The sequence below is a fragment of the Tachysurus vachellii genome, chromosome 19, assembly GCF_030014155.1.
Source record: "Tachysurus vachellii isolate PV-2020 chromosome 19, HZAU_Pvac_v1, whole genome shotgun sequence".
Lineage (NCBI taxonomy): Eukaryota > Metazoa > Chordata > Actinopteri > Siluriformes > Bagridae > Tachysurus > Tachysurus vachellii.
The window spans coordinates 6,729,489-6,757,147 of NC_083478.1; the positions used below are offsets into that span (position 1 = coordinate 6,729,489).

The window sequence follows — 27,659 nt, forward strand, 5'->3', positions numbered from 1 at the left end:
AATAGACTCTGATCAGCACTCAGGCATGGTGCTGAGAGACTGGAGTGTTGCATGACAAAACCAGGACATTCCTGATCATTTAGTTCCAGACCAGCCCTATGAGTAATAACTGTATTACTAGAGTCATATTACCAGATCTGAACAAATGAGTGGAGACTGGATAAAAAAAAAAAACAGAAGAGTGTCCAGTGACCAAGGCAAACCAAACCTGTATAAAATAAACCAAGACTGAGATGAATGTAGACTGGATATAAGATTCAACATAAAAACTGCAACTGATTAAAAATAATAAATAAAAATCAAAATGAAGAAAATTAAAACTAAATTGAAGAGTCTCAGTGCTGAAGATTGAGGATGTGGGTAAAGAAACTGCTGCATATCTGTACTACATACATGTATTTCCTCAACACAAGGGTTTGTTTTTGTTTTTTTTTTACTTTAAATAAAACACACAATTCGGTTTTATGGCACTTATCGGACACTGAGTCTGTTTGCAAAGATTTTATTTACTGGTTTAAGCGCGTTAAATGAAACCCATGTTACTGTGCAGTATTTTACTGAACCGAGCTCTGTGGTTTCTAACAAAGCCTTCAATGAAGTTCCCATACACTCACTGCTACCGCTAGCTAAGCTAAGCTAAGCTAAGCTAAGCTAAGCTAAGCTAACAGGATCCTCAATGCTAAGGCAATTTACGCTTGCTAGCTAGCAGTCATTTTAATAATCACATTTAAAACGCGACAACTTTTGTCACTTACCTCTCCTGGTCCAGGATTTTTTTATGTCCTTGTTTGCGTGTTATTTAAATGCTAAGTTGTTTCTAAGGAAGCGTCCTGTTCCGGGGTCACATCCCCGACAATCGATGGGAGCTGCGAGTGAAGCCAAAAGTAAGGAGCGAAGACGGTGTGTTTTCTCGCCCGTATTCCGACAGGCCACGCCCATTGCGCTAGGATCAGCCAAGAGCTCGCGTTCATGATCTGTGCGCTGATTGGACAATTTCCGTCGTGACGACAGATAAGCAGCCAATTCTGGCAGCAATCGTCTCAATACGGGTAGTAAAAAAAGATAAACGTGAAGTGGAACTGAGGACTGAAAGGAAGGTGCTGCATCAGTGGACTATAAAGCGTTCACCACAAGGGGTGATGTCTGTATACATTAATGTCTTGTTCATTTTTTAAAAGTTATTTCCTGCCACTTTAGCCAGCTATCTTGTTTGGTGGATGCAAAAAAAAGCACGTGTCAGTAAGTAATAAAAAAAAAACTCACACTTTTACTTTAGCACATTGTTGTGTTATAAAGGATAAAACACTTTAAAATGTTCTTTTCCAGGAATTTAATTCACTTTGAGTCATGCCATATCACACAAACTCATTGTGGATTATTTTCCTATAACAGCACACCCCAATGATTATTTTTTTTTACAATGTCAATATTATCTATATTTACATGGCACCATGACACCTTTTTTTTTTTCATAAAATGTAAGACAACACAATTTATGGACTGTTGAAAAATAAATATTAAATGAAACAAATACTTTGTAATAGAGTTTATCCAGGAGGATGGATTATTTAAAAAAAAATCGGCTGTGATCTGGCAACCTTGATAATATCAGCAGCCTTTAGTACAGGATTTAGTGTCAAAGTGGTGGAAGAAGCTAATATTTGTTATTATACTTGTGAAAATAAATCTATTAGAAAAATATCAGACTGTTTGGATCATGTAATAAAGCTTAGGAAGGAGCTTGTTTATGTCAATCAGATTTCTGTAAGTTTCCATTAGGAATATTCTGGTATTAAAACACCACAAGGAATCAGCAGAGCAACATAATAGACAAAAAATTTATATAAAAAAACATTTACAGTGAAAATGCATTTATATAATGTATTTATACTGTTTACTACTATATATTTCACATCTGCCTCATTTATATTAGTACCAGTGTCCCAGTTTCTTATCACATTATACCATCATGCTAGTATATACCAATAATAACAAAGCCACAGATTTACAAACAACTGATGTTCTTTTACTGAAGTATACTGGTCATGTAATGGGTCATATCTAAATCTAAACATTTCATCATTGCCTTATCTCCAATTAATTGTAACATTTTTTTATTGATTCTTACAATAAATTTAAATGCCTTCTGAATCATGTTGTATTTTCTATATTGTTTTGTGTCTTGGACTGAATTAAATCTAAAATCACTCTAAATCTAAAAACTCCCACTAGACTCCATTAGACCTCCAATGCAGTGATTAAAACAATATATATATATATATATATATATATATATATATATATATATATATATATATATATATATATATATATATATGTGTGTGTATGAGGAATAATAAACAAAATACCAGACACAGAATCATTAAAGTTTGTCCTTTTATGACTTGTGAAGCATTTCTTTAACAAAATACACATTGCACATTTAGCAAAACCTTGCTTGAAAAAATAACAGGATTGAAAACCAAAAATAGTGCAGACTCCCTTTGCAGACCCTTTCTGGCATGATTTTATTAAAAAGCTTATGAATAAATAAGAGTGCAGTAAGTGCTCCTGGGTTTTTTTGTTTTTTTTTAACATTTACAAATTTGTACCAATTTGATTTGGCCACCATCATTTAAATACAAAGAAAGTAATGCGGTTGATGAGAAGCATGTGACTGCCAGATCAAATGAAGTGACTCTCATCCTGAATTTCAATTCTGCTTTAGCACACCGTTCTTGGTTTTCCACTGAAAGAATCTCGAATACTTCATTATCTCATAAGAAGTTGTTAGAAAGGATGGATTTTCCAAGGAATCTGGTGAAATTTACTACAGTATTCAGGAGCACTGCTTCATTTCATACTGACAACTTGATAGAATCCTACTTATCATTCTTGCTAGCTAGTAAGCTAGTCAGTTAGGGGCTTGTCAGTGAGCTAATATTACTGTACAGTTTTAATCGAAAATGCCACCAAAGAAATTATCATTATCATTCAATGGTTATATTTAGTTACCAAAACAGCTAATCAGTCCATTAGCTTATTAGCAATCCAATACGCCTGTATGCAGGTAAACTAGCAGACTGCCTTGTATACTTTGTTCTTGTTTTGAAAAATGTGTCTTGTTAGAAACCTCTTTACAATAGTGCTTTGACTTTCAAGAAAATATGTCATTGGTGTGTTCAAAACAATACTGAAATGCAAGGAATGTTTGTCACTTTTGGTCCACAGATCAATCAATCCTACCTTTTTTTTCTCAAACAAACAATGACACATTTGACACCATTCAGGTCATAAAAGAATACATCATGTTATTTACTTCTAACATTGTGAAAATAAGGCAGATTTAATCTCAACATCAAAATGAATCACAACGAAATACATAGCTGCACTTAAATATTAAGAATAGGAGTGCGATTTTACACAAACAAAAAATAACTCAAAAGTGTGTGAGTGAAGTTCATCGCAAACGTTGACACCTTGTTTTCAATACTTAACAACTCTAAACTGCCAGGACCAAAAAAAAAAAACATTTCTTGTCTTACCATGTTGTTTACCAAAGAGGTAGATCAATTCAACTGATCTATGTTTGTGGAGAGAACACACAGTGAATAAATTGTGGAACATTCTGGGTCGACACGTGTCTGGAAAACATACACTAAAGTATTCATTCATTTATTTATTTTTCAGTCTTCAGTAACCTCTGTGTCCTGGTCAGGGTCACGGTGGATCCGGAAGCCTATCCCAGTAACAGAACAGGACTCCAGTCCAGTGCAAGGTATCGCACACGCTCATTCACACCGAGGGGCAATTAAACATAACCAATCATCAAGTTAGCTCTCAATAGTTTTTGGGAGGTGGGAGGAAACTAGAAAACCCAGAGGAAACACACACACGGAGAAAATGTGCAGAAACTCTTTAGATCATAATAAATATCTCAAACAAATATCCGAGACGCGAAACATTTCAGGCTCAGTTCTGCTTTTCTCCAGTACAAATGCTGTCTTAAATCCATAATTATAAATGATCTCATGATTTTTCCTTTATGCACATAATTAAAAAAGAATCCAAAATACTGCTCAAAACTTTAAATACCAAAATACAAGTCACAAAATAAAGAATATTTACAACCAAAAACATTCAAGTACAAATAGATAAAGTAAAACTTTAAGCAGGATGGAATGTAAACGCTATGAAACAGTGTGTGTTTCTTTCTCCTGGCCAGTAGTCAATCTCTTATGTACAACTGTTATAAATACTCCTGCTTTTTTAGATCCCATGGTCAAAGTTCAATAACATTTTTCCAGTGCGATACCAAGCATCAGGTCAATAAGGATAAATTAGCGAGGATCAATGATGAGTTGCTTATGTTTCTCAACAACTAATTCATACAGACATTTTGTAGCTGCAGATCTTCACTGAATTGCAGTCAAGACATTAACAAATAAACAATACAAAAAAAAGACAGACAGACAGTCAACAGTGGCATTTCCACTTTACAAGAAACTAGTTCTGGATCTGCTTCAAATCTTTTCTTTAAAAACAGGACTCGAATTGAATGACATGCCTAAGCCTCTGCTTCAACATGCCGGAGTTCATCTGTTATCTTTGGCAAAAGTGTGCATCATCCAGTTCACCTTGGTCTTCCAGCTCTCTCGCAAAGCTTCATTGAACTTCACTTTAAAATTCTTCAGTGCTTCCTCCTCAGTTTTGCAGAGTGCTAAGGAATCCTTCAGGAATGTTTCAGAAACATTACAGCATTAACATTTAGTTCAAGCCCTATTACAGTTATATCCATTTGGTTCAATTCAAAGTATTTGATTTGATTCAATCAATTCATTTCAGTAATTAGTGAATAAGACGGCAAAGGTGTCAAAATGAAACCTTGAGAGAAACCAGGAACAAATCATAGTCTCTTAAATTCAAAGTGAATCCTTTTTAGGTAATATTTGAATCTTCATGTTACTGATAAACAGGGTATTAATTCTAAACGCAATATATATATATATATATATATATATATATATATATATATATATATATATATATATATATAAATATATTGTTAAGGGGAATATACAATATTTATGTGTGTACTTAATTATAAATAAAGGTCTTATTCATAAAAAAAAAAAAACACTTTCTCTACCTTCAGTATACAATCTATTGTTGAACTAAACAACTTTATTAGCTCTCACCTTTAGATACTGAATGTCTTTGGAGGAACTGAGCTCAGGGAGACCTGCAGCTCTCATCAAGGCAAAGAGGTTGACGAATAGAGTTCCATTTCTACACAGGATCTTATAGGCCTGTTCACAACACTCACGAAAACTGTGGAACACACACAGGTGTTGAATTCTCAATTCTGATTGGTCAGAAAGTTTTACTACATTTCTATAACATCAGCGAGTAAGTATATGGATGCTCGACATAATAATATGTTGTTTATCAAAGAAAATGTATAACTGTTGTTGTATTGAAGGTTTCTGAAAGGAGACGTGTATTAAACATTTATAGAAGGAGTTTCCCGCGTCAGTGCTTCTTTTATACCACTGCTGTGGTATAAAAAAATGGGAAAATAATTTTGGTTGATGACTTCACTTTGCATCAGGCCACATCAGACATCGTTGTTAGCGATCATTTCCATACGACAGAACAGTTATATTTAGTACTTTATACTTTTATAGAAGGTTACAGAGTATATTAGCTTCAGTCTGGGTCATTCATTCAGTCCCCACCATTTCTTATAATTTCTAAAATACAGCTTTGGCGAAAGTATGTGTGCAGAAGTGCCACATATTGTGTGATAACTGTAGAGTGAGTAGCGTAGTCATGCTTGCTATGGACTGATCTAGATAATCACACAAAACAGAATTTAAAGTGGATTCCTGCATGAGAGGTTCCAAGATCATTATTCAAATAAATGAGAGAGAATTAAAGCAGCTCACTGCATCACATTTTTACTCTAAAGTCAAATGACTGCCATTTATTAGACTCCATCACAACCAACAGGGCCAATAGAGAGGACTGATGCCAAACCATTTGAAACTTGACCACCTGATATTGCACAAAGTGTGTAATCAGTTTCCTATTAAAAAAGGTAAATGGCAACATTTAAACAGCATTTTCAGGTACTGACCGTTCAAATTTCTCACTGTTGTTAGTCCGGCCCTGCTGAATGACGTGGACAAAGTCGTAAGTCAGAATAAAAGGCACACGTTCTCGGTTGATCCCAAACTTCGCCTTGAAGTTCCCCAAAAAATGCCCGAAGTCTATATGGAATAACTTAAAAGGACACACAGATTCAACACAGATACAGTTGAAACCAGCATCACAAATTGAGCTTTAAATTTAATGGCCATGGTCTAAAACATGACTACAGTCTTTTAATAGAATATACCTTGAAGCCTGTTTACATGTATTTAAACACTATGTTCTTTCCTGTTTATATATTATTGCATTATGGTGCCTCCTTGTGGTGTGCAATGTTACTGCAGAAGTCAATTACACACCTAGTAAATGTCTCAAAGCCATTTAAATACTCCTTTCCTACCTGACCATTCTCCCGGATCATGATGTTGTCACTGTGGCGGTCCCCAATTCCCAAAACATAAGTAGCTACACAGTAGCCTGCACAGGACAGTGTGAACTCCTCAATGGCTTGCTCCAGTTTATCCCTGTTGGCAGAAAGGGCACCATTTTATCATGCATACTTATACATTCTTCATATATTTTAGGATGTATAGTGCAGAATGGGCAAAGTCCAAAGATATCAACTAAGACACCGCCAGGGATAGGAGTCAGTGCTGATACTTGAGTAAATAAGTAATACATTTGTTTTCCATGTCACACACAGATACATACATATTTGCACATGCATACATAAGTGCTGAGTCACAGGAAGTCCTGTTTCACTTCATCAGATAAACTCATTCACCTAGAGTTTTTTTATAGAGTGGAAGCTTAAGAGAACTCATGCTTCGCTACAGGAGAGGCAAAAACAAAACAAAACAAAACCAAAAAAAAAAAAAACCAAGACAACAACTTTAATTTTTAATGAGTCACCCTTTTGATTTCGGTCTCTCACATAACCTGAACAAGGCCTTACCCTGAATTCATTATGTCTGTCTCTGCATACACACGACTGTTTAACCATTTAACACTAGAACAGATTCACCTGCAGCCTGGAAGCATAATTTCAACATCACCTCACCTTCAGATCCCACAGTATTTAAAAACAAGCGTCATGACTTATGCATCGAGGCACAATTTAAATTATTTAACATGCCACATGCGACATATCATTTCCTACGTCCATAACCAAATGCTCAATAAATAATAGATAACGCTTAACAATATTTTTGCATGGAATACACAGAGCTATTACAGCGAGTACGAGCTAGGGGATTGTTCTTCACATCAGCCCTGTCTCTGAGGAGCAGACTGGATACTTCTATAATAGGAATAGGTCTCTTGTTTCATAGGAGCAATCAATGCCCTTCCCGTTCAACATCCACTAACCAACAGGAAAAAAACAACAACGCTACGAGATGTTTCCTTAAGCAAAGTTGCAAAAAAGATATGTTTAATGCGTAATAAAGTGTACTTTACATACAGCATACATGTGCGTGTATATATTTATATGCCAGAATTTCTAACTTAGTTTCATTAAGCTTGCCAGGATAGGTCAAGAAACATTTCCATATTTGACTGCATTATATTTCAAAGGTGCGCATCTGCCAGTTTTAGCGAATTCACTAAAGCTTTATAAGCAAATAAGCAGCTGAAGACTTGAAAAGGAATTGGATATAAACAATAATCAAGGCGATGATTAGAAAATCTGACTTGTCTACAGTTCTACAGTTCATGATCTAGGTCATACTACAGTGAGCCATTTGGATCCTGTATAAAGGTTATTTTTTTAATCTGGGCATTATGCCATGCTTGTTCATTTATTGCATTGGTGAAGAGCTGTAAGTGGTGAGCACAGCCATCATGATGCATAACTACAGTCAGGTTCTCAGGAAATTTGAGCAGAGACCAATAGAATCAGACCGCAGATACAAGCAAGTGAAAAATGTGAGTTCAGTGGGATCACTTTCTTATGATAGAATGAAATGTTTGGCAGCCCATGAGGAGCTCAGAGTTCAGGTTCAGGCAAGTGATAAGGATGAGGATACACCCTGGGAGCCTATTGCTGGCTGTGTACTAGGCCTATCAAGACCAATCAGTTCACCCAAGCACAGAAGCATCCAAACAACAGAATGTAGAGAAGGAAGCTGGGGACAGACGCGCCTGGGCTTCGCTGCTCTCAGTGTTGTCACTGTGACTCGCAATATGACTATGTGTTTGGCAAAAATGATGAGGCTTTAATCAGAAAATCTTTAATCAGATCAGCCAAGTGGCAGTGCGGTTAAAGGGTTTCATTTTAACCCAGTGTTTGGCCACATTCGCGTACTGATGAGAATAATTAAGATGCATATGTCAGTTTTGCAATCAGATGAATCTATTCATCATACTCATCATCAACAATGTTTTTAACTACACAGTGGTTTTTAATGATCGTAAACAAACAGTTTTTTTTAAACTGCAGAGTATTTTGTGATAAAGAAATTCGGTTTAACTACCTACTGTATCGTAAACATTCGTGTTAACTACAATAATTCTGAAGCAGTCATCTACAGATTCTTGTTAACCAGAATGACTATAGACCATCTCTTAACTACGTAGTCAATTAATGACCATAAATAATCATTACTACAAAGTGTTTTAATGCTCATAGTGATTACAAACAAAAAGTATTTTTAACTACCGACAATATAACTGATCATAAACAAATGGTTACTCTTACATGTATAGTGATCATAAATAATATTTTTCACTTTTTAGTGAACATAGTAACCATAAACAAATAATATTTGTAACTACTTAGTCTTTTAATTGCAGTGACCATAAACAAATAGCCTCTTTATCTATATAATTGCTTAGTAAACACAACAATCATAAACAATCTCTTAAACTACTTAGTGTTTTCATGACCGTAGTAACCGTAAACAAATGGTTGTTTTTAATTACATGTTGTCTTATTAATCAAAAGGTTTCAATCTTTTAACTAAAGTGTTTTATCTTTTTAACTACAAAGAGTTTTAGTAAACATAGTAACCGTAAACAAATAATATTTTTAACTACATATTGTTTTTGCGTTCATAGGGACTGCAATCGATTATTTTAACTACAAAGGGTTTTAGAGATTGTGGTAATCATAAACAAATGGCCTCTATATCTACAGTATATAAAGCTTTACTAAACAGAATAATAATCCTAAAGAAAGGTGTTTTTTATGTGTTTTAGTGAACATAGTGAACTGCGGATTATTTCAGTAAACACACAGATCGCAACCAAACTCGCTGGTGAGTCAAACTATGAGTTGCTTTCAGCAGCAACACTCACAAACAGTGCATGCCGTAGTGGTGGGTGGTTAGCAGTGTTAAATGCTCACGTCTCACTAATATATTCTTAGCAAGCAGCTAGAGCATCTATTGAAATGGTTGGGTGTGATGCACTCACCCTGGGTTTTTGGATTTGAGCCAGTCTAGAAGAGCATCTTTGTTGAAGGCTGCAGTGGCAGCGCTGTTGCTCTTGTTTCTCTGGATGTTTGCTATGGTGTCAGAGTTTTTCACTACCTCTATAAGCCCCGTCTTATCGCCGGTGGACAAGCAGCCGTAGGGGATCATTCTAGTTCACATGAAGCACAAAGAGAGAAAAAGATAAGAATAGTGTTATGCTTGACAGCTTTAGAACTGTAACTACAGCACATTTATTTATATTTCAGTTTCAATCTTAGTCGTAATCGTAATCCTAAATTAGCTTCAACTCAATCCAGTAAAACATTAAACCGTACGGTGAATTCAGGCGATTCAAGAGAGCGTAGATATCTCACTAACAACTACAAACCTAAGGTCCAGCCCTTCAGACTTCCACAGAATGTCCATTAGCTGGATCATTTGAAGAGTTAGCATATCCTGTCTCAGATCTGGAAGCAGCACATTAAGTCATTAAGAACGCATGTCAATTAAAAACTCCAGGATTGGTGTTTACAAAAAAAAAAAAAAAAAAAAAAAGTTTCTTCCTGCATACCGTCTCCATTCTTGAAGATAATGCCTGACGTGTCTGACTGGACGCACTTGTTCTTGTACATCAGCCAGAGAGGCTTCATCTTAGAATCCATAAATTTACACCTGTCCGTGCTGAGAAAAATGTAAACACACACACACACAAACTGATTTACTTTACATAAAATAAAGTACATACTCAACCTACTTTACTTAGTATAATACATAACTCATGCTTTCTAAACAAATCCCCTGCTAAAAGTGTTGTCCAAGTAAAGAATATATCATGACCGGCGGTCCAGTTACAGGAAAATAATCAGAGACGTGGTGTGACAAAGCTCTAATCACCCGGATCATATCATTACAGACAGCAACCTTCTTATATCACAGCAGTTTGCCAACTATATATAGTTATTGATGAATGATGTATAAATAAAACATTATATTTTTTATCTGTTTACAGTTACATTTTGTATTGTGAAACAAGTTAGCTTTGTTATCACCTATGTATTAACACCTATAAAGTGATTTCTCAAGTGATTCTTTTTAAAAATACAGAAATAAGACAAAAATTGTTGCGATCTAGGCATAATGAACGTTGCATATTGTTAAGTGTGAACTGTACCAGATTTCAGAGAGGATGATGCTCGGGTTGAGTGGGGACAAGACGCCAGACAGCGCCTCCAAGTACGTGTCCTGTTTAATGCACAGTTTCATGTCCTCCGTAATCTGCGATCTGGATGCTGACTTCTGGAAGGCTGACTTCACAAAGTCATTCAGAGCTTTCATTTTACTCAGAGCCTCATTCTGTAATGATGGAAAACAAGACAATGCCTCAGCCGTATGAACTATGTGATGTTTTAGTGATCAGAAGCACTTGTATAAAAAAAATCTTAATTATTTGAATTATTTTAATAGAAATAAGCAAATTTAAATTTGACTTGACTAAGAATAAAAAAGGTAAGATTAATAAAGTGAGTAATTTAAGAATGAATAAAGTGCTATAGGAGCAGAGCAATTGCTTTGCTAATTTTTGAAGCACAGATGCAGTCAAAGTCTACTGTATATGTCAAATGGGCTGTAAGAGGCATCATCTGGGACCAGCTGAGAGGAGAATAGTAGCTGAAATGGTGTTTTGTGCTAATTCTGGACACTACTAGCTTATCAGACAGTTCTGATTGTGTACACCTTATATGACAGCAAAGACAATTAGTGATTTATAAACTGGAAGTAAAAGTAACAGTCCTGGAGCTGACTGTGTAACTCTCTGTGCCATCAGACTGTAGCAGGAAGCAAGAAAGTTAAGAGGCTATTACAGTAATCCAGTCAGCTTGAGATAAACACATGCCTATTTTTTCCTTATCCAGATAAAAATCTTGTTGTCACTAATGATGAAACCCATATCTGAGATATGGGGGATGAGAGTTTTTCTTCAGTCTCAGTGAGAAACAGCACATGTTGTATCGTCTCTATAAATTCGGTACGACATTGCATTCCAACACATAGGCAATTAATGTGGTAGATGTGGGCGTGTCCAGCGACGCAACAGAGTTAAGAAAAGTTTAATTTTATGCAAATTTCGAGCAACTTGGTGCAACGACTACCAAACGGAGTGAAGACAATAGAGCGCATGTGATTCACGGCAAAGAGTTTCTATTCTGATGGGAGTGGTCTCTACCAGGATGACTCCGCCCCTTTCCTCAAGTTCACATAACAGTTTGATGATGATAAAAAAAAAAAAAGAGCTCAATAAGCTTTAAATTCACCAGATCCTAACCCAACTGGGAGATTTTTGAGAGATCGCGCAACACTATCATCAAAACACCAGCTGAGAGAATATCTTAAGAATCGTAAGAATGTTCATTACAGTTCCAGATACTTGGAGAATCTGTGTCGCAGTATACTGAAACCGCCCTATTTTCTTGCTAAAAGACTTTCGGCTATAATTTGTCACGCATCTGTAAAAAAAATGTAAAAAGGTGTTGCTATTGCAGTAGCCGTTACATCGAGGACACCCATCGGTATGATTACACCTCTAGCATGCATTCAAAATCTTATTTACTATTCACACATCATTTGTATAGCTTCAGTTATTTATATTGAACTAATATATTCTTTAAAAAAAAGTTATGCTTCATTTTAGGCAAAATTCTTTTCCAACTGCAACAGGAAGTACTCTGTACACATGATGCGGCTTTTAACATCGAACAGAATAACACATAACAGCCTTTATCGCAGGCTTTATCTTTATCAGCAATGCAGTTACCTAGACAGCTAACATAAACATGGGACTGGATATATCACTTCTGACCTGCTTCATGAGAGTCTTCATGTGGTAGATGCTTCCTCTGCAGTAAGCCTCCAGAATAAGGCCAAATTTCAGACTGGCAGAGGGCACATGCAGTTCAGACCTTCAGGAGAAAAAGAACCATTTACTCACAAGAGAAAAAAAATCCTGTGTAAGAAACACAATTCTGGAGGCGATAAAGCTTACTTGAGATGCCAAAATAGGAAGTGGCCTATCCTTTTATTAGATAAAGCTCGCTCTAGGAGGAAGGTGGTCAAGTCACAGTCCAGGTATGGCTCATACTTCAGAACCTGGACCAGCTGAAGGAGGTACTGGAAGAGTTCGTCATCACTGATGACGATGAAGACAAAAAAACGTCAGATTTCACCTTGACCTGTCGACTGCTGGCACCGGCAAGTAATTTCATTTACAAGCTACGCATGCGAAACTTTATAGTGCTGCCATAAAAGTCTGCAGTGTAGACTACAGTATCTACTGTATGTACTGGTTTAATGCTAGTGTAAAGTATCCTGATGCATGGGTTTATTTCTAAGCCTGGTCGTTATAAATATGTACACTGTGAATTCTATAGGGTTTATTCACTGTCATAAAAATGAGGGCAAGACGTTTGGATGTAATCAAGATGTTAGTGTTAGAGAGACAGAAAATTTTTTTTTGTTGTTTGTTTGTTTGTTTCAGAACTGCTGAATAAATTCATCATAATTTATTGTTACATTTTGGTTAATAAAACAATTTGTGAATCAAAAGTTGCAAAAGTTTTCACCCCTTTGGTTGTGAATAAAACTGCAAAATGTTGTTTAAAAAAAAACAAACAAAAATAAGACAATATATAAAATATCTAATTAGTAGATTTCTAAGTAGTAGATTTGTTACAACGAAGCTGTAAATGTAAACACGTAAATGTATTTAGTGTCTTCAGATTTTAGAGGTCCGAACTCCACTAGCCCGTACAAAGCTAACAGATAAACAATTTAAAGAATTTGCCCACAATACCAAATACAAAAAAATAATTTCTGTGGTATTTCTCTGGAAATCTTCACACTATACCACTTCTGAGACTTGGGTAACAAGCAAGCAAACACGGGGCTGCTAGACGAATCTCTAGTTATGTTGGTTGCATATCACTTACCGCAGCTTCCTGAGGCAGCGTATGGTGAACGAGCGGACATGGGGGTCTGGGAAAGTATAGTCCAGCAACTCCAGAGCATGCAGAGCTGGCAGGTCTGGCCATTTCCGTAACAGAGCCACGATCTGAAACAAACACAAGACCCTTCACTTGAAATACAAGAAAAAAAATCCAGACGTTTCACTTAGCCACTTCTGACTCTCAGTTGGTTCAGTCAGACAGGAGAATGAATGGATTTGTTTATAATCTCTTGTGAACCTGCGAAGAACAGTCTTGTCTGAGCTGTTACAGTATGAGTCGAGTTTTGAGCCTGAATGCATTTATTTGAATCTTAGATGATTCACTGGGTGTGGAAGCACCATCTGTGGAACTGCAGAAACGTGATCTCACACCAGGAGATGATAATGAATGGTAGTATTTATTTAGAATCCTGCTCAATCTCTACTATGCACTTACTTTAGTGCTTTAATTGCTGATGACAAAAATCAGCTCCTGAAGTTCTGAGGCACTTGTGTCACAGTTCAGTGTATAAAAAAATCCAGTCGAGTTTACAAAGTCTAATTAAGTAAATTAAGTCCAACTTAAGTTCTCTAAGCATCTCTGATCTACAAGAACGTACAGATAAACATTTTGTAGCTATCGATTCATAATGTACACAGCTAATAACGTCACGTTTTTGCTTTTATATATAACGGGGGTCCAAAAACCTGAGACCACCAATGAAAATGCTTCTCTCATAAATCTTTGTCTAATTGATTTTTTTTTTTAATATCTTAACAAATTATGACATTTGTAACAGCTTGAGTGAAAAGTAGAATCTTTATGTGAATTTATGTGATCTTTATGCGAGTATTTCCCCTTTAATGTCAAGTCTGTGAATGTTGTGAGTGTCATCTGAATGTGTGTTTCGACAGTAGGGATATGACTCAAGGAAAGTCTGCACTTTTGAGTCAGCATGGTCAGCGTCACAAATTTGCATACATTTAAATTGACAAATAATTCAAAATTTATTCAGATCTTCAATTCAAGACCCTGAAGATTTCCTGTCTTTGCTTTTAGTTGTTTAAAATTCTAAACACTAAATTCAGTGCCTGTATCTGACAGAACGGCAGCTCGCACTGTGGCACGGCTGTAGTACCTGGGCGACGTCCTCGTGTTTATTCCACTTGGTGATGAGTAGCAGTTTGGAGAGGCTCTCTGGGTAATTCGCTCTGACCTCCCCACGCAACTTCCACAGCAGCTCTTTCTCGTCCTCAAAGAACTCGGTGTGGTTTTTATTGTCCACTATCTCTTTGAGTTTCAGATGCTGTGCAAGTTGCAGAGTAACACATACATGAAATGGAATTATGAAGAATGCAGCAACATTTAAAATGAAAATGAAAGACCTTCTGCTTCATACCTCCTCCTTCGTGACAACTGCCTTCTCTCCGTTTACTTCATGCAACTAGACAAAACAAGAAATAAGATAAAACGCTCTGAAAGAACAAACTCTTGTGTATGTGAGTAGAAATGTCAGGCTACTGTAATCAGTGAGAGGTTGTTTAAAAAAAAAAAAAAAAAAGGCTCAGTTTACTTTTTCCAAAGGAGGGAAGTAAAGAGGATGTGGCTTGAAACTGGGGAAGTGAATGAGGAGCCCTGCAGAGCTGTCCATGTTGGGGTTTTTCTCCACCGTGCCCATAGGATTCAGCAGGTCACCTTTGTCATCTTCAATAAAGTAATAACAGTAATAAACAAATCAGAAAAGTTGTCAGAAATTCTGTTTATACACAGGATAGAAATAATTTGGTGCATTAATAAAGAAAATCTTACCTGGAGCTGAAGGCCAAGTGGACAAGAAGATCTCGCCTGTCTTCAGCTGGTCCTTATAGTCAAACAGCATGGTGTTGACCCAGGCCAAAGGACAGTCCTGTAAGACGTGGATTTATACAAAACCGTCCCACTTTCCTTTTCTACTCAGATTTCTTCAAATAAAAAACTAAATAGTCTCTAACTATTATACAAGAGACTAATTTCCAAAGTGTAAAGTGTTAATGAGGATTAATAATATTGTAATAAGATATCTAGATCTTGGACAGTCCAGCCCAGTGCCCTGAATCGATGAACAATGATCTTAATCATTTATATTTATTAGTAGCATGTGTCCTAAACATCAGCAGTGTTTCATCAGCATGCACAAGCAAAAAATCTAATCCAATCACAGTTTATGTTTGAAATGCACGTAATTATGATTTTTTTTTCTGCAGATACGATGTTCCTCAAGAGACTTACTTAAAAAGTGAGATTGTAACATCATATTTTTACAAATATATAATTGCCAAAAGATAAATCAAAAACAAATGACTGTTAAAAACTTTTCATTCTGTCTTTTTATCCCCAAATATGGGATATAAAATAAAATATGATTCTTTCCATCTAGGGACTGGGGACAGTGTAAAGAAAACAATGTATGTTACAAAATAGTACCAGCAAAAAAATTATAATAATAAAAAAATAAATAAAAAATATTTGGGTTCTTTGAGTTTAGTCCAAAAATATATTTTATTCTTAGTATTACTCACTCACTCATTTTCTACCGCTTATCCGAAGTACCTCGGGTCACGGGGAGCCTGTGCCTATCTCAGGCGTCATCGGGGATCAAGGCAGGATACACCCTGGACGGAGTGTCAACCCATCACAGGGCACACACACACACACTCTCATTCACTCACGCAATCACACACTACGGATAATTTTCCAGAGATGCCAATCAACCTACCATGCATGTCTTTGGACCGGGGGAGGAAACCGGAGTACCCGGAGGAAACCCCCGAGGCACGGGGAGAACATGCAAACTCCACTCACACAAGGCAGAGGCAGGAATCGAACCCCCAACCCTGGAGGTATGAGGCGAACGTGCTAACCACTAAGCCACCGTGCCCCCTTCTTAGTATTAATCAATAATAGTCAGTGTTATAAAAAAGTACTGCAACATCTTGATATTCATATCAAGTGTATAACGGGGTAACTGATCATGATACTTATATTGTTTTGTATTATCATCCGTCATGCAAGACATACTTGCAAGTGTATTTGTGGTGCTAATGATAAACGAAGAACCTTACAGCATGTTAAATGACCTTCGTGTTTTATAAAATCTATACTGTGTTAATTACAGTTACTAGGTTAGGAAAAAAAATACAATCAGCTAGGTAGGCTAATAAAAATTCTAAAGCCACAGCTGGCTATATTTTTGGAGGTTACATCCATTGATTCTTTTTTGGAAACTGGTAAGTACCTTTACACTGTATTTCACCTTAAACCTAGTGAAACGTGGCTTTGTGGTGTTTAAAATAAACACACTGAGGCATAGAGACAGACAGAGAGGCAATTCTCGTTTCCTCGCCTCAGCCTTTGCAGACTTCTCTACCCGTACTTTGAAAGGGAAGTGGCCAAGAAAGCAGAAGTAGAGGTGGCTGATAAAAATCCTCATAAACAAATACACACACATGCACGCAAGCGCACACACGCACACAGCCACCTGTAGACTTGCTGTGGCATCCCCTACTGACCTTCTGCCTCTATTAAAATGACTGTGTCTGCTGGGTTAGTGATTCTGATTTGTCTGTCACACTCTGACAGTAACTCATCACGTTTTCTCGGCCCGACCATGTAGTTGTGGACTTTATTTTCTGCTGCCGTTCCCCAGCAACTTCAGGCATAAACGAGTTTACTGTAGGTTGAGCAAGGTTTTACCAAGACTTACAGCCTTTTTGTTCTTCTTTTTGGTTGACCGCTGCTTCCTGGGCTTGTCGAGAACTCCATAGAGGGCTAAACAGAGGCGTGTCATGCGAGGAAGGTCACACAGGTGGATGTCGAACGAAAGCTTCTGGTCCCACACCGGGTCGGAGCACACGGTGACCTCGCTGCTGGTTACTACTTTACAGAGAAGCTCGCTGCCATGGAAAAGGCCTGCCTGCACCACCAGCTGAGTGGAAAAACAAAACAACAGAGACCAAAATATCACTGAGGGATCAGACAAGTATTTAGGAAAAATAGAAAGAAAAAAAAAACGGAAACCCGGGTTGCAGAAATATCTGACACGGTTAAAAATGAATGAATGAACGACTGAATGACACACGGCCTCATGACTAGCACGGAGCTGGCCACTTTCCCAGTTTTATCATTAACCAGAATAGAAAGCTCTCCGTGATAGCAAGGAGGAAATATAGACGTGTGCGTTTCCCCTACGGCTATCATGGAGAACCTCTGGTGGCAGTAGCAAACAGGACTGTTAATTGTATGACATGACAAATCTATCTGGAGTCATGGGGTGACGTCCGGAAGTGAACAGGCACTGCAGGCTTAATAAAGCATATGTTAACACAATCATCCGAGGGCAACTCTCATCCCATTTCATGCTGTATAACTACAATAATATTTACTTCTTTTACACCACGCACTTTCAGATTTCTCAGTACTTTATGACGAGACAATTACAAATACTGTTTTGCATTTCATTACATTGAATCAGAACAAGTTTAGACTTTCTATACAAGAGTTTCTCTCACAGAGTAAAGTGACCTTGCACGACGTTTCACTTCACTGTCAAGTTTTTAAAAGAAACGGAGATGCAAGTGGCGAGTGTGAGCAACACTGCTGTCCTTTTTCTTAGAATCTATGCCTAAGAGAGCGTTGAAAGCCCGATAGTCACTCCCCACTTCCTGTTTTGATGTTTTACCCAACCGCTTCTGATGAATTATGGGAAATATGTGGTCAGGGTCACATGACCACATTTCATGATTTCAACCCCGGTCTGCATGCTACAGTTAGAAGCCTTGTAAACAACCACAACAGAATCATGCTAACAATAAACATAAATAAACTGGAGGCCTGACCTTCATGCTCTCATCAGCATTTACACGAGTGGCATGCAGCAGGTGGATGAAGAAGGGCTCGTGTATGGACCACAGCGATAAAGTGTTTTGCTGTTGAAAGAAATTCAGAAGTTTCAAAAGCAAACTTCAGATTGGAGAATGAAAATAACTGATATTTTATACTTTATTTCTTGCTTTGTAAGGCTTTGAACTCTGGCAACCGTTAAGAGATAAATAAACTAGGTGATAGAAGTCTTTCGATTACCGGGAAAACAAAACTTGAGAAAGGCACAAAGAGGAACTAAAACGGTATGAAACCAACTCTTAAAGCTGAGCTTACAGTCAGTTTTACTACTGTTTTACAGCCTTTTCCCACCATTAGCAGTGTGGGGAAGAATCACAATGAAGTGTAAGCAGATTTCAATATGTATAAATCTTTTAATATCCAGGCAATTACCCACAATGCTGTGCTTCCTTACAATGCATTTATTATTTTTAAACTTTTAATAATGATGATGTATGTTGGCTCTGTAAATTGGGCTTTGCAGCAATACATTTAATTCAAAATGAATTCGATTCATATTCGATTACAAACGTAACCCACCTATAAAGTATGTACATGAATGCTTTTGCTATTTATTTAACAAAAACACATTATTAATAGACCTACTCAAAAATAAAAATAAACACAAACTGCCAGGCAAAAGTAATCCTATATACCTATACATTTTATAATAACACTTTGCTGTCTATATCAATTTCTATTTAAACATAGGCTTGAAACTATTCTATAAAAGGACTTCAATAAATAAAATTCTGGGTATTCACAAGGAACTAAGTTCCAAGAAGTCAATGTCTCTGACAGTGATATGAGGAAGAAGGTGAAGAAAGTAGTTCCCTTGTTAATGACAGTTGTTTTTTTTACCCTGATGCAATAGCCTTCTTTTACCTTTTTCAGAGGCAGAGGTGGAGGTTTAGACTGAGAGCGGCTCTTGGACATGTGGTTGCTCAAGCCTCCCTGCTCCTCCTGGTATTTTGAGATAGTAGAGTGATGCACCATGGTCAGATGGGGAGTCTGGCCTCCGTACAAGCACGAGAAAATGTACTGCGCAAACAAGAAACACAAGCAAGCCATGTGATTAAGTATTTCCTTTAGTTCAGAGCTCAGAGTAGGCTGCGTGACGTAAAAGACGGGATCTGTTGGAGCATGAGAGAGGGGTCTGTTTCACTGCCATCACAGACTCAGACCAGAGCAAGACCAGGGACAAGAGTCATCAACATCAACATCAAATCTTGCTGCCTGTTCATTAAGTTAGTGTAATGCAGCTCAAATCACATTACTCTCACTGTGGTTGACTTTTAAAAGCCTACTAAAGGTGGATGACTCATCTATGCAGGTACAGGCAGTTTCAATATCAACAACTGCCTCAGCAGTGGCAGACAAGCCAAAACACAAGTAAGCTTGAAAGCTTGTCGTTACTGCATCAGTTTAAATGGAATACGTTCTTATGACAGAGCAGGAAACACACAGAAGAAGCAAGATTGATAAACTCGGAAATGCCTAGTCTTTATGTTTAGGCCAAAAACACCCATATTAAGAGATTTTTTTCAATTTTCAAATTAAATACAATTTTCTTATTTCAGCTTGTCTACTAAACAAAAAAAATGACCTTTTAATGAATTCTATTAAACTAAAAGATCCCCATCCACCTCTTATACACTATCATACATATGCACACACCCACACCCACAGAGACAGACACAGACACCCACAGAGACACACACCCACAGACACAGACAGAGACACAGAGACACGCACAGACACAGAGACACACACACACACACCCACAGACACAGACAGACACACACAAACAGACACAGACAGAGACACAGAAACACACACACCCACAGAGACTCACAGAGACACACACACACACAGACACAGCAGACACAGAGACAGACACAGAGACTCACACACCCACAGACACAGACAGAGACACAGAGACAGACACATGCCCACAGACACAGACACATGCCCACAGACACAGAGACGCAGTGACACACACACAGACAAATACACACAAACACACACACACAGACACGCATGCACCAGCCTGCCATATGCAATCAAACAGGTCCTGTGTTTTTAATTCCATCAAAAATTGTTTTTTTTTATATATTGACAATAAATTAAGGCTGAGCTCACCCCTGTTTGATTTTATGTAAGCTGGAAGTACAAAACTGGACAGAAATATAAACCATAATGAACTTAAAATAGTGTTGCTGCTTTATAACCTTTCATTTAAAAATTGCACAACTTAAAATATCATTTATCTTCGCCAGAAATGTATCACACTGATATGACTTTGAGGCTAAATTGACTAACTGCAAATGCAATAACTTGCTGAATTATTTTTTTTTAGAGTTAGGAAGGGTGTGGGTGTGATTATAATGGAAATGCAATAAAAATGTTAAATTCTAGATTAACAACCACTGAGGACTCAAACGAAGATAAAATATGGAGATATTGGACATTACATAATGAATAGGAAAAAAGGAAACTATAACAGTAAAAATTATTTAATATATATATATATATATATATATATATATATATATATATATATATATATATATATATATATATATATAGATATATATAATCAGTTCAAAAATCATTTCTCAGTGGAACCCTGTGAGCTGAGGGTTCAATGTAACCCTTGTTGATATCTAAGATTTTAAATCAACATTAAATTTCCTGCTATAATATCTAAAGAAACTGTACCATGTGAGTAGTACAGCTACTGAACTTGGGTGAAACCTCAACATGCTTTTAAAAGAATTTTCACAGCTACAAACCCATCCTGTTTATTTTTTCACTCGCTGCTATCTGTGCACAACTTTGAACTTCCCTCAGTTTATCTGAGCAAACCTCAGAATTCAAAGCACCATGATACAACCAGAGCACTCACTTTGAACCTGCACAGCGGGTATTTCCCGTAGATGAACTCCCATCTCCCGGTGACCTGTAGGGTGTAATCCTCGAGCTTGTCCTGCTTGACTGGCCGGAATACCGTGGCTTTTTTCCGGAGCGCACTCTTCATCAAAACCAGAGGCAGATCCTGTGGATCCAACTGCAGCATGAAGCTCTCCTGTCAGAGCAACAGTAAACCACATGTTTAGTGAGGACTGTTTAAGATTGACCGCTTTGTCGTCCTTGCTGTAATTCAGGCCACATGGTTATATTAATACATTCTAATATGCCATTGTGTTTATATTAAACAACTGCTTGTTGTCCAGGGAGTCGAATATTTCGATGCACCGCATTATTCAAGTTTGTTTTTATTGAACAAATATATAATCGCATATGAGGACATTTTATCCAAGATTTTATCTTTTATTATTATTATTATTATTATATTTAGTATATTTAGAGTCTCCAGTGTTTCCACCACTGGAGCATGTTCAGGACTGAGGACATTGTGTTTTTCTGTTTTCCAAGTATCGTGACAAGCCGCTATTTTTGTATTTTTTGTCTTATTAACTTCAAGAAAGAAAATAGAGGCTGTTGAAGGTACAGCAAATGATTTCCATAATATTAAATGGAACCATAACATTTCTGAATTAACTGTTGGGTGAATTGAGGAATTAAAACACTTCAGGAAGTAAAGAATCAAGTTTAGGCTTAAAACTGTAACTCTGCATTGCATCACTACTCTGCCATTGATTCAACACGCGCTTGCGTTTTATTTCTTACTCAAAGCACATATCAGGGTCAATGAGAGAAACAGCGTTGTTGCCGTGTACTTGTTAATTACCGGAACCCTTTTTTACAGGGCTGTTGTTCGTACACAAAAGAGTTAGGATTTTGATATGCTTCTAGTGATATTAGTTGGCATTTAAAATGGCAACACGTGTGTTGGACTTTTTTCCTTTGACAAACACACTCACTCTCTCTCTCAGTTTTATTGTACAGAAGGATTGCAAAGTTGAAGGTACAGGTAGTGTGGGTGGGGGATTCACGCTCAACATGTTGTTGTATAAATATACTACTTTACCCAGTTCTTCATTCAGGAAATCTGGGTCATCAGGCCTTGTATGTAAGCGCACATGCTGCTGGGTGACATTGTTTTAAAAAAATGTCTTTTAAGTGTTTAAAATACGAGGTTCTATAATTAGCAGTGAGCATACAAAGTGACAAGCATGATACACACTACAAGCTGGAAAAATGGCTCATGATCTAATATGTATGCACACTGAAGGTTACAAAGCCTGGCTAATTAATCCACTGTGGCATGGATGTGAAAAAAAAAGTCGATGGGTCCGAAATAATAAACCACACTGACTCACCTCGCTGGCCTCAAACTTGATATTGATAAAAATCTTTTTGGCGCTTGTGTGTGCCTTCCCACATTGAGCCACTGGGGAGAACGGCTCCAAGTCACAGGGAAAGTTGTACTCCATCCATTGGTGCCATGGCAACAGATGCCGATCCTGAGCTTTCTCCTCACAGAAGGAGCGCATTTTCGCACGGAACTCGTTTACCTCGTGGTTCTTTTGGGTGTCAAACTCGTGCAGGCCTACAAATGCAAGATGCAAATACAAACAGATGCTTAGAAAGCAATAAGGCCAGCATGCCACAAGTCAATCTGTACATAGTTGAAGACAAATTTGCTGCAGCACCTTCAGTGGAACAGAAATTGTCTGTAGCACATATATGCAAACATTTACTGCAACTGTAGGTTTTCTTTTACACTGAGTTTGTATTACACTTCCTGTATCAGTTCTTTCATGTTGCACTATGGCCCTGGATGCATTGTATGTCTTCCCACTGCACAATGCCAGGCCAATGAATTTGAATAATACATATCAGTTAATCAAGGAACTGGATCAATTTCAAAACACTAATAATAATAATAATAATAATAATAATAATAATAACAAAAAAAATACAAAAATAATAATATTTATTAAGCAATATGTGTAAGCAAATTTTATAACTATGTTCGAAGTTAATGGAAGTCATTTCTAATCACTTCAGTACCTGAAAGCATCCAATTCATAGGTTCTTAAATATTTAGATTAAGTTCTTTCCTGCAGCACTTTTAAGATATATTCTTAAATAATTTCCAATTTTTTTGGTTGTGGCTACGATAGCGATTAAGCCATAATATTTACAGCGCTTGGCATTTGGTAATACAGCATGAGTATTCAAATATTGTATCGATGTGTCGATGTAAATGTATGACAATAAAATTTTGAACTGACTAGACTTAAGTTCCACAAAATATGTGACCACAGACAGGCTGCTCTCACTGTCCCAAATTACCACAAGTGCTACATGCTGGAAGAGAGAAGAAGGTCTCAGGTACATCGAAGAGCAGACCTTTCCCCAGGAGCAGGCTGATCTGGGTGTTGATGAGCTTCTCCACTCGGTCTCCTTCGCGTGCAACCAGCCTGAAGACAGGCAGGAAGGGCCGTACTTCACACAGTCGCCGCTGCTCATCCTCCAGATCCTCCCGCTCTGCCGTCCGGTTGATGCAGGTAAACACATAGGCATCGGGACTGCTCAGGATGCTGAAGAGCGGCTCACTCCGGGCATTCCTCCACAATATCTGACAGACAGTTAAAATGTATTTTTTAGAAATGTTGACGCTATAGGAGTGTTCTAAGTCAGAAATTATTATACAGCATTTTTAACTACTGATATTATCACAAGCAGATTTATACTAATCCAGATGTACATATAGATCTCTAACAAGCAATATATGACACGATAAACACGATGACCGACGATAAATATGACAAGAGATGAAATGTTGAAGTAAGATGAATCTCTTCTGGGTAACAGAAGAGGGAGAGAAGGATTTAATAACGCTACTCTTTTAAAGCGTACATGGGAAAGTCAAACTGTACAGGGATGAGCACAGAACAGTGTTTACGATTTACAGCAGCAGTTCCGGGATTCAAGTCTACAGTATCTGCGTGAGGTTATCCGCTATATCAAGTGTGGGATTAAGCAATCTGAACAGCGTTTCCCACAATTTCCTTATAACAATCATTGTTATTTTTGGGTTGAAAGTCGTTATTAAGAAATAAAATGTAGAGAATTCGACCACATGTAAGCAATTTTGCTTTAGTTTGCTTTAACTTTTTACACACAATTCAAATTTTTTTTACTACTGAACAACAAATAAGGAGTTGGTTTGAAATGAAGGCCTACTAAACACACAAATACACATTTTACTACAACAATGGCAAATGCATTCATCACCTATAGCCTTTCACCTCCCTTATATATTAAGAAACAGGCTTTAAATGCCGTGTACATCTATTTTACCTTTTTGATTGTGGCGATGGTATCACTGCATGCTACGGGAAAACTGAGGTAGATGCCCGTCGGCAGGAGGAACTCCATAGTGACCTGTTCCCGACCCTCCTTCTCCCAGACATCCTGCAGGTCGCAGAAAACCCCCGGCGGCATGATGCGGGTCGTTCATCTACGGGCAACTGCACTGCTCAGAGCACATGGACACACACACGTTATTGTGCAAACGTAACACAACATGTAAAAGAAACGAAGCGCAAAGCTAGTGAATCAAAAATCCCAGCTTGATAATACATTATTACTTTTACTTTTTCAATGATGTATGTAAGCAATGAAAAGTACTTTAAAAATTGATAATAAATTGATATAAAGATACTACTCACTATTTGTTTATAGCCTACAGATTTAAAAGTAAATGATGATACAAATGCAAAACATGGATATTTGTGGTGTGAACAAGTGCATATGTGCACATCCAGTTTTAGGAATTAAGTCAAACTCAGTAATGTTGATAGCAGACATTAGTATAATTAAGTGATGGTGCATTAACACACACACACAGACGCGCGGACACACACTCACTCTGTCTGTCTCTCTCACACACACAAACACACTTATTCTCTCTCTCTCTGTCTCACACACACACTCTCCCTCTATGTCTCTCACACACACACTCACTCAATTTCTCTGTCTGTCTCTCTCTCTCACAGACACACACACTCATTCTCTCTCTGTCACACACACACACACACACTCACTCTCTCTGTTACACACACACATTCTCTCTCTCTCTGTCTCTCTCACACACACACACACACACACACACACTCTCTCTCTCACACACACACACACTCACTCTCTCTCTCTCACACACATACTCTCTTTCTCTCTCACACATACTCTTACACAGACACACACATCTCTCACACACACCTCTCTCTCTATCTCTCTCACTCTCCTCTCTCTCTCACACACACACACACACTCACACACATTTACTCTGTCTCTCTCTCTCTCACACACACACTCTCTCTCTCACACACACACACACACACACACACATTCTCTCTCTCATACACACACTCTCTCTCTCTCATACACACACTCTCTCTCACACACACACACACACACACACACACTCATCTCTCTCTCTCTCTCTCTCTCTCTCACACACACACACTCTCTCTCTCTCACACACACACACACACATTCTCTCTCATACACACTCTCTCTCTCACACACACACACACACACATCTCTCTCTCTCTCTCACACACACACACACACACACACACTCTCTCTCCTCTCTCTCACACACACACACCTCTCTCTCTCTCTCACACACACACACACACACACCTCTCTCTCTCTCTCTCTCTCACACACACACACACACACCTTATGTGACACAGTGCCAGGACTTTCTCTGGCTGTTTGTATCTAAGGTTTCAACCATCACAGCCGTTCAGAGAAAACCGAGAACTTGTAATGTGTCGCATTTTTAGACATCACTCTAGTAGAGCGACAGAAAAGCGCCTCATGATCATTAAACAACAAGAACATTTCACTGTCGAATGTGAGCATGACACAAGCAGATAAACAGGCAGATAAACAGAATGTTTATAACGACTGGGACTTCTCCATACAGTACCACTTACATTATTCCTGATTCATTCACGCGTCAGAGACGAGGACAAAACCCCGGTCTGAATGACTTTAACTCACAAACAGGAAAAATAGGACAGAAGGAAATGAAAATGTGACCGTGTTACTCGCCTGTATGAAGCCTCACCGGCTGCTTATTAATCCATTTTGAACACAAGCATACGTCAGAAAAACAACGTCCCTTCCAGCGTACCTGTCGGACTGACCTAGACCTGTAAAAACATTTAATTTTACACACTGCGTCTTAAATGGACTCCGTCGTGTCGTTGATGTGTCTCGAGCACCTGTGTTATCCTTAGTGATTTTAGAGTGGGGAAGTGACAAGCAAACGCACTGCGCGAGGACTCCGGTGCACGCGTTCGGGCAAGATAGGGATCGTCTCTAAAAAAAAAAAAAGCTGTCCCTTAACATTGAGCCATCAATTCATCGTATCACATCTTCCCTTAAGGACGTTTTTTTTTATATTTCTATTAAAAATTTGGTTAATTTCCGCGGTGAGTATTGGACTGAATTGTGGTGGATTGAACAACTTTTTAGAGTACTGTTTACGTTTTTCACTACAGTCGTGCACAACGATGATGATCCCTAAAATCGTATCGAACGACTGAATGGTGAAAGCCAACGGCTCCTTTTCTCTAAGTTGTAGTAGGTGAATTTTACCCAGCTCACCTGTCTTCATTTACATACTGTCTTTAATATGCTGCAACTATGATATTAGGACATTATTTATTTTATTAAATTGATTTGTAAGTTGTGTATGTTATTTAATTATAGCTGCTTCATATTAGGCTGGATCACGTTACACTGTTGTTGTTGTTGTTGTTGTTGTTGCTAGTAGTTTTAGTAATATTATTGCCTTTAGATTGGGCATAACTGTCTTTTTTCTGTCCCTGAGTGCAGGTTATTACAGTTTAATATATGCAGTGCTTTTGCTTAGTAACTAACTCATCAGTTTCATGTATCTTACATATTTCCTCTGTTTATGTGACAAATTAGACAGAAGTGTGTTCCTGTGGGAGAATAGAGGAAGCTCTATTTCTGGTTACCTCTGCTTGCATTTTTATAATTATGAGCCCATAGGGAGGTCAGTCTAGTTCAACTTGTCATTGAAAAAAAATTATATTGTTTTTTTTATTATTATTTAATTAAAATACCAGGTGACCAGTGGCGACTTGTAAAATAAGTAAATATCCAATTGTTAATGCGAGGCGTGATTTACTGAGTTTGCAGAAGTATGCAAAGCAGGAGTTGGTACAGACAACACACA

General features: G+C 37.6%; 2 protein-coding genes across 2 annotated transcripts in view; both read right to left on the reverse strand.

Annotated features, from left to right (window-relative positions):
- ctnnbip1 (catenin, beta interacting protein 1) overlaps positions 1–913 on the reverse strand; it is a 31,111-nt gene extending 30,198 nt beyond the window's left edge. The window contains exon 1 of the mRNA XM_060894815.1: positions 756–913. The gene's annotated coding sequence lies outside the window, so the exon portion shown is untranslated. The remainder of the gene's footprint in view (positions 1–755) is intronic.
- A 1,470-nt stretch (positions 914–2,383) lies between these two features.
- Positions 2,384–26,726, reverse strand: pik3cd (phosphatidylinositol-4,5-bisphosphate 3-kinase, catalytic subunit delta). The gene is made up of 23 exons (XM_060893506.1): positions 26,504–26,726; positions 24,740–24,914; positions 23,786–24,014; positions 22,750–22,979; positions 21,372–21,551; positions 19,349–19,504; positions 18,421–18,510; positions 17,289–17,510; positions 15,356–15,452; positions 15,120–15,250; positions 14,946–14,990; positions 14,685–14,852; positions 13,550–13,671; positions 12,607–12,750; positions 12,424–12,523; positions 10,738–10,919; positions 10,138–10,247; positions 9,955–10,033; positions 9,568–9,735; positions 6,554–6,677; positions 6,140–6,285; positions 5,199–5,331; positions 2,384–4,730 (listed from the first exon to the last, which is right to left on the reverse strand). Exons 2-23 carry the CDS (start codon positions 24,881–24,883, stop codon positions 4,596–4,598), a joined length of 3,135 nt encoding a protein of 1,044 aa, XP_060749489.1. The 5' UTR covers positions 24,884–24,914; positions 26,504–26,726; the 3' UTR covers positions 2,384–4,595.
- Between the last annotated feature and the right edge of the window lie 933 nt (positions 26,727–27,659).

Bases quoted from the DNA above. Each gene is read 5' to 3' on its own strand.
- pik3cd (XM_060893506.1), bottom strand. From the start codon at position 24,883: ATGCCGCCGGGGGTTTTCTGCGACCTGCAGGATGTCTGGGAGAAGGAG. The intron at 19,505-21,371 runs GTGAGTGCTCTG...TTGTTTGCGCAG, and splicing joins ACCCGCTGTGCAGGTTCAAA to TACATTTTCTCGTGCTTGTA. The intron at 9,736-9,954 runs GTTTGTAGTTGT...CATGTGAACTAG, and splicing joins TCTGAAGGGCTGGACCTTAG to AATGATCCCCTACGGCTGCT.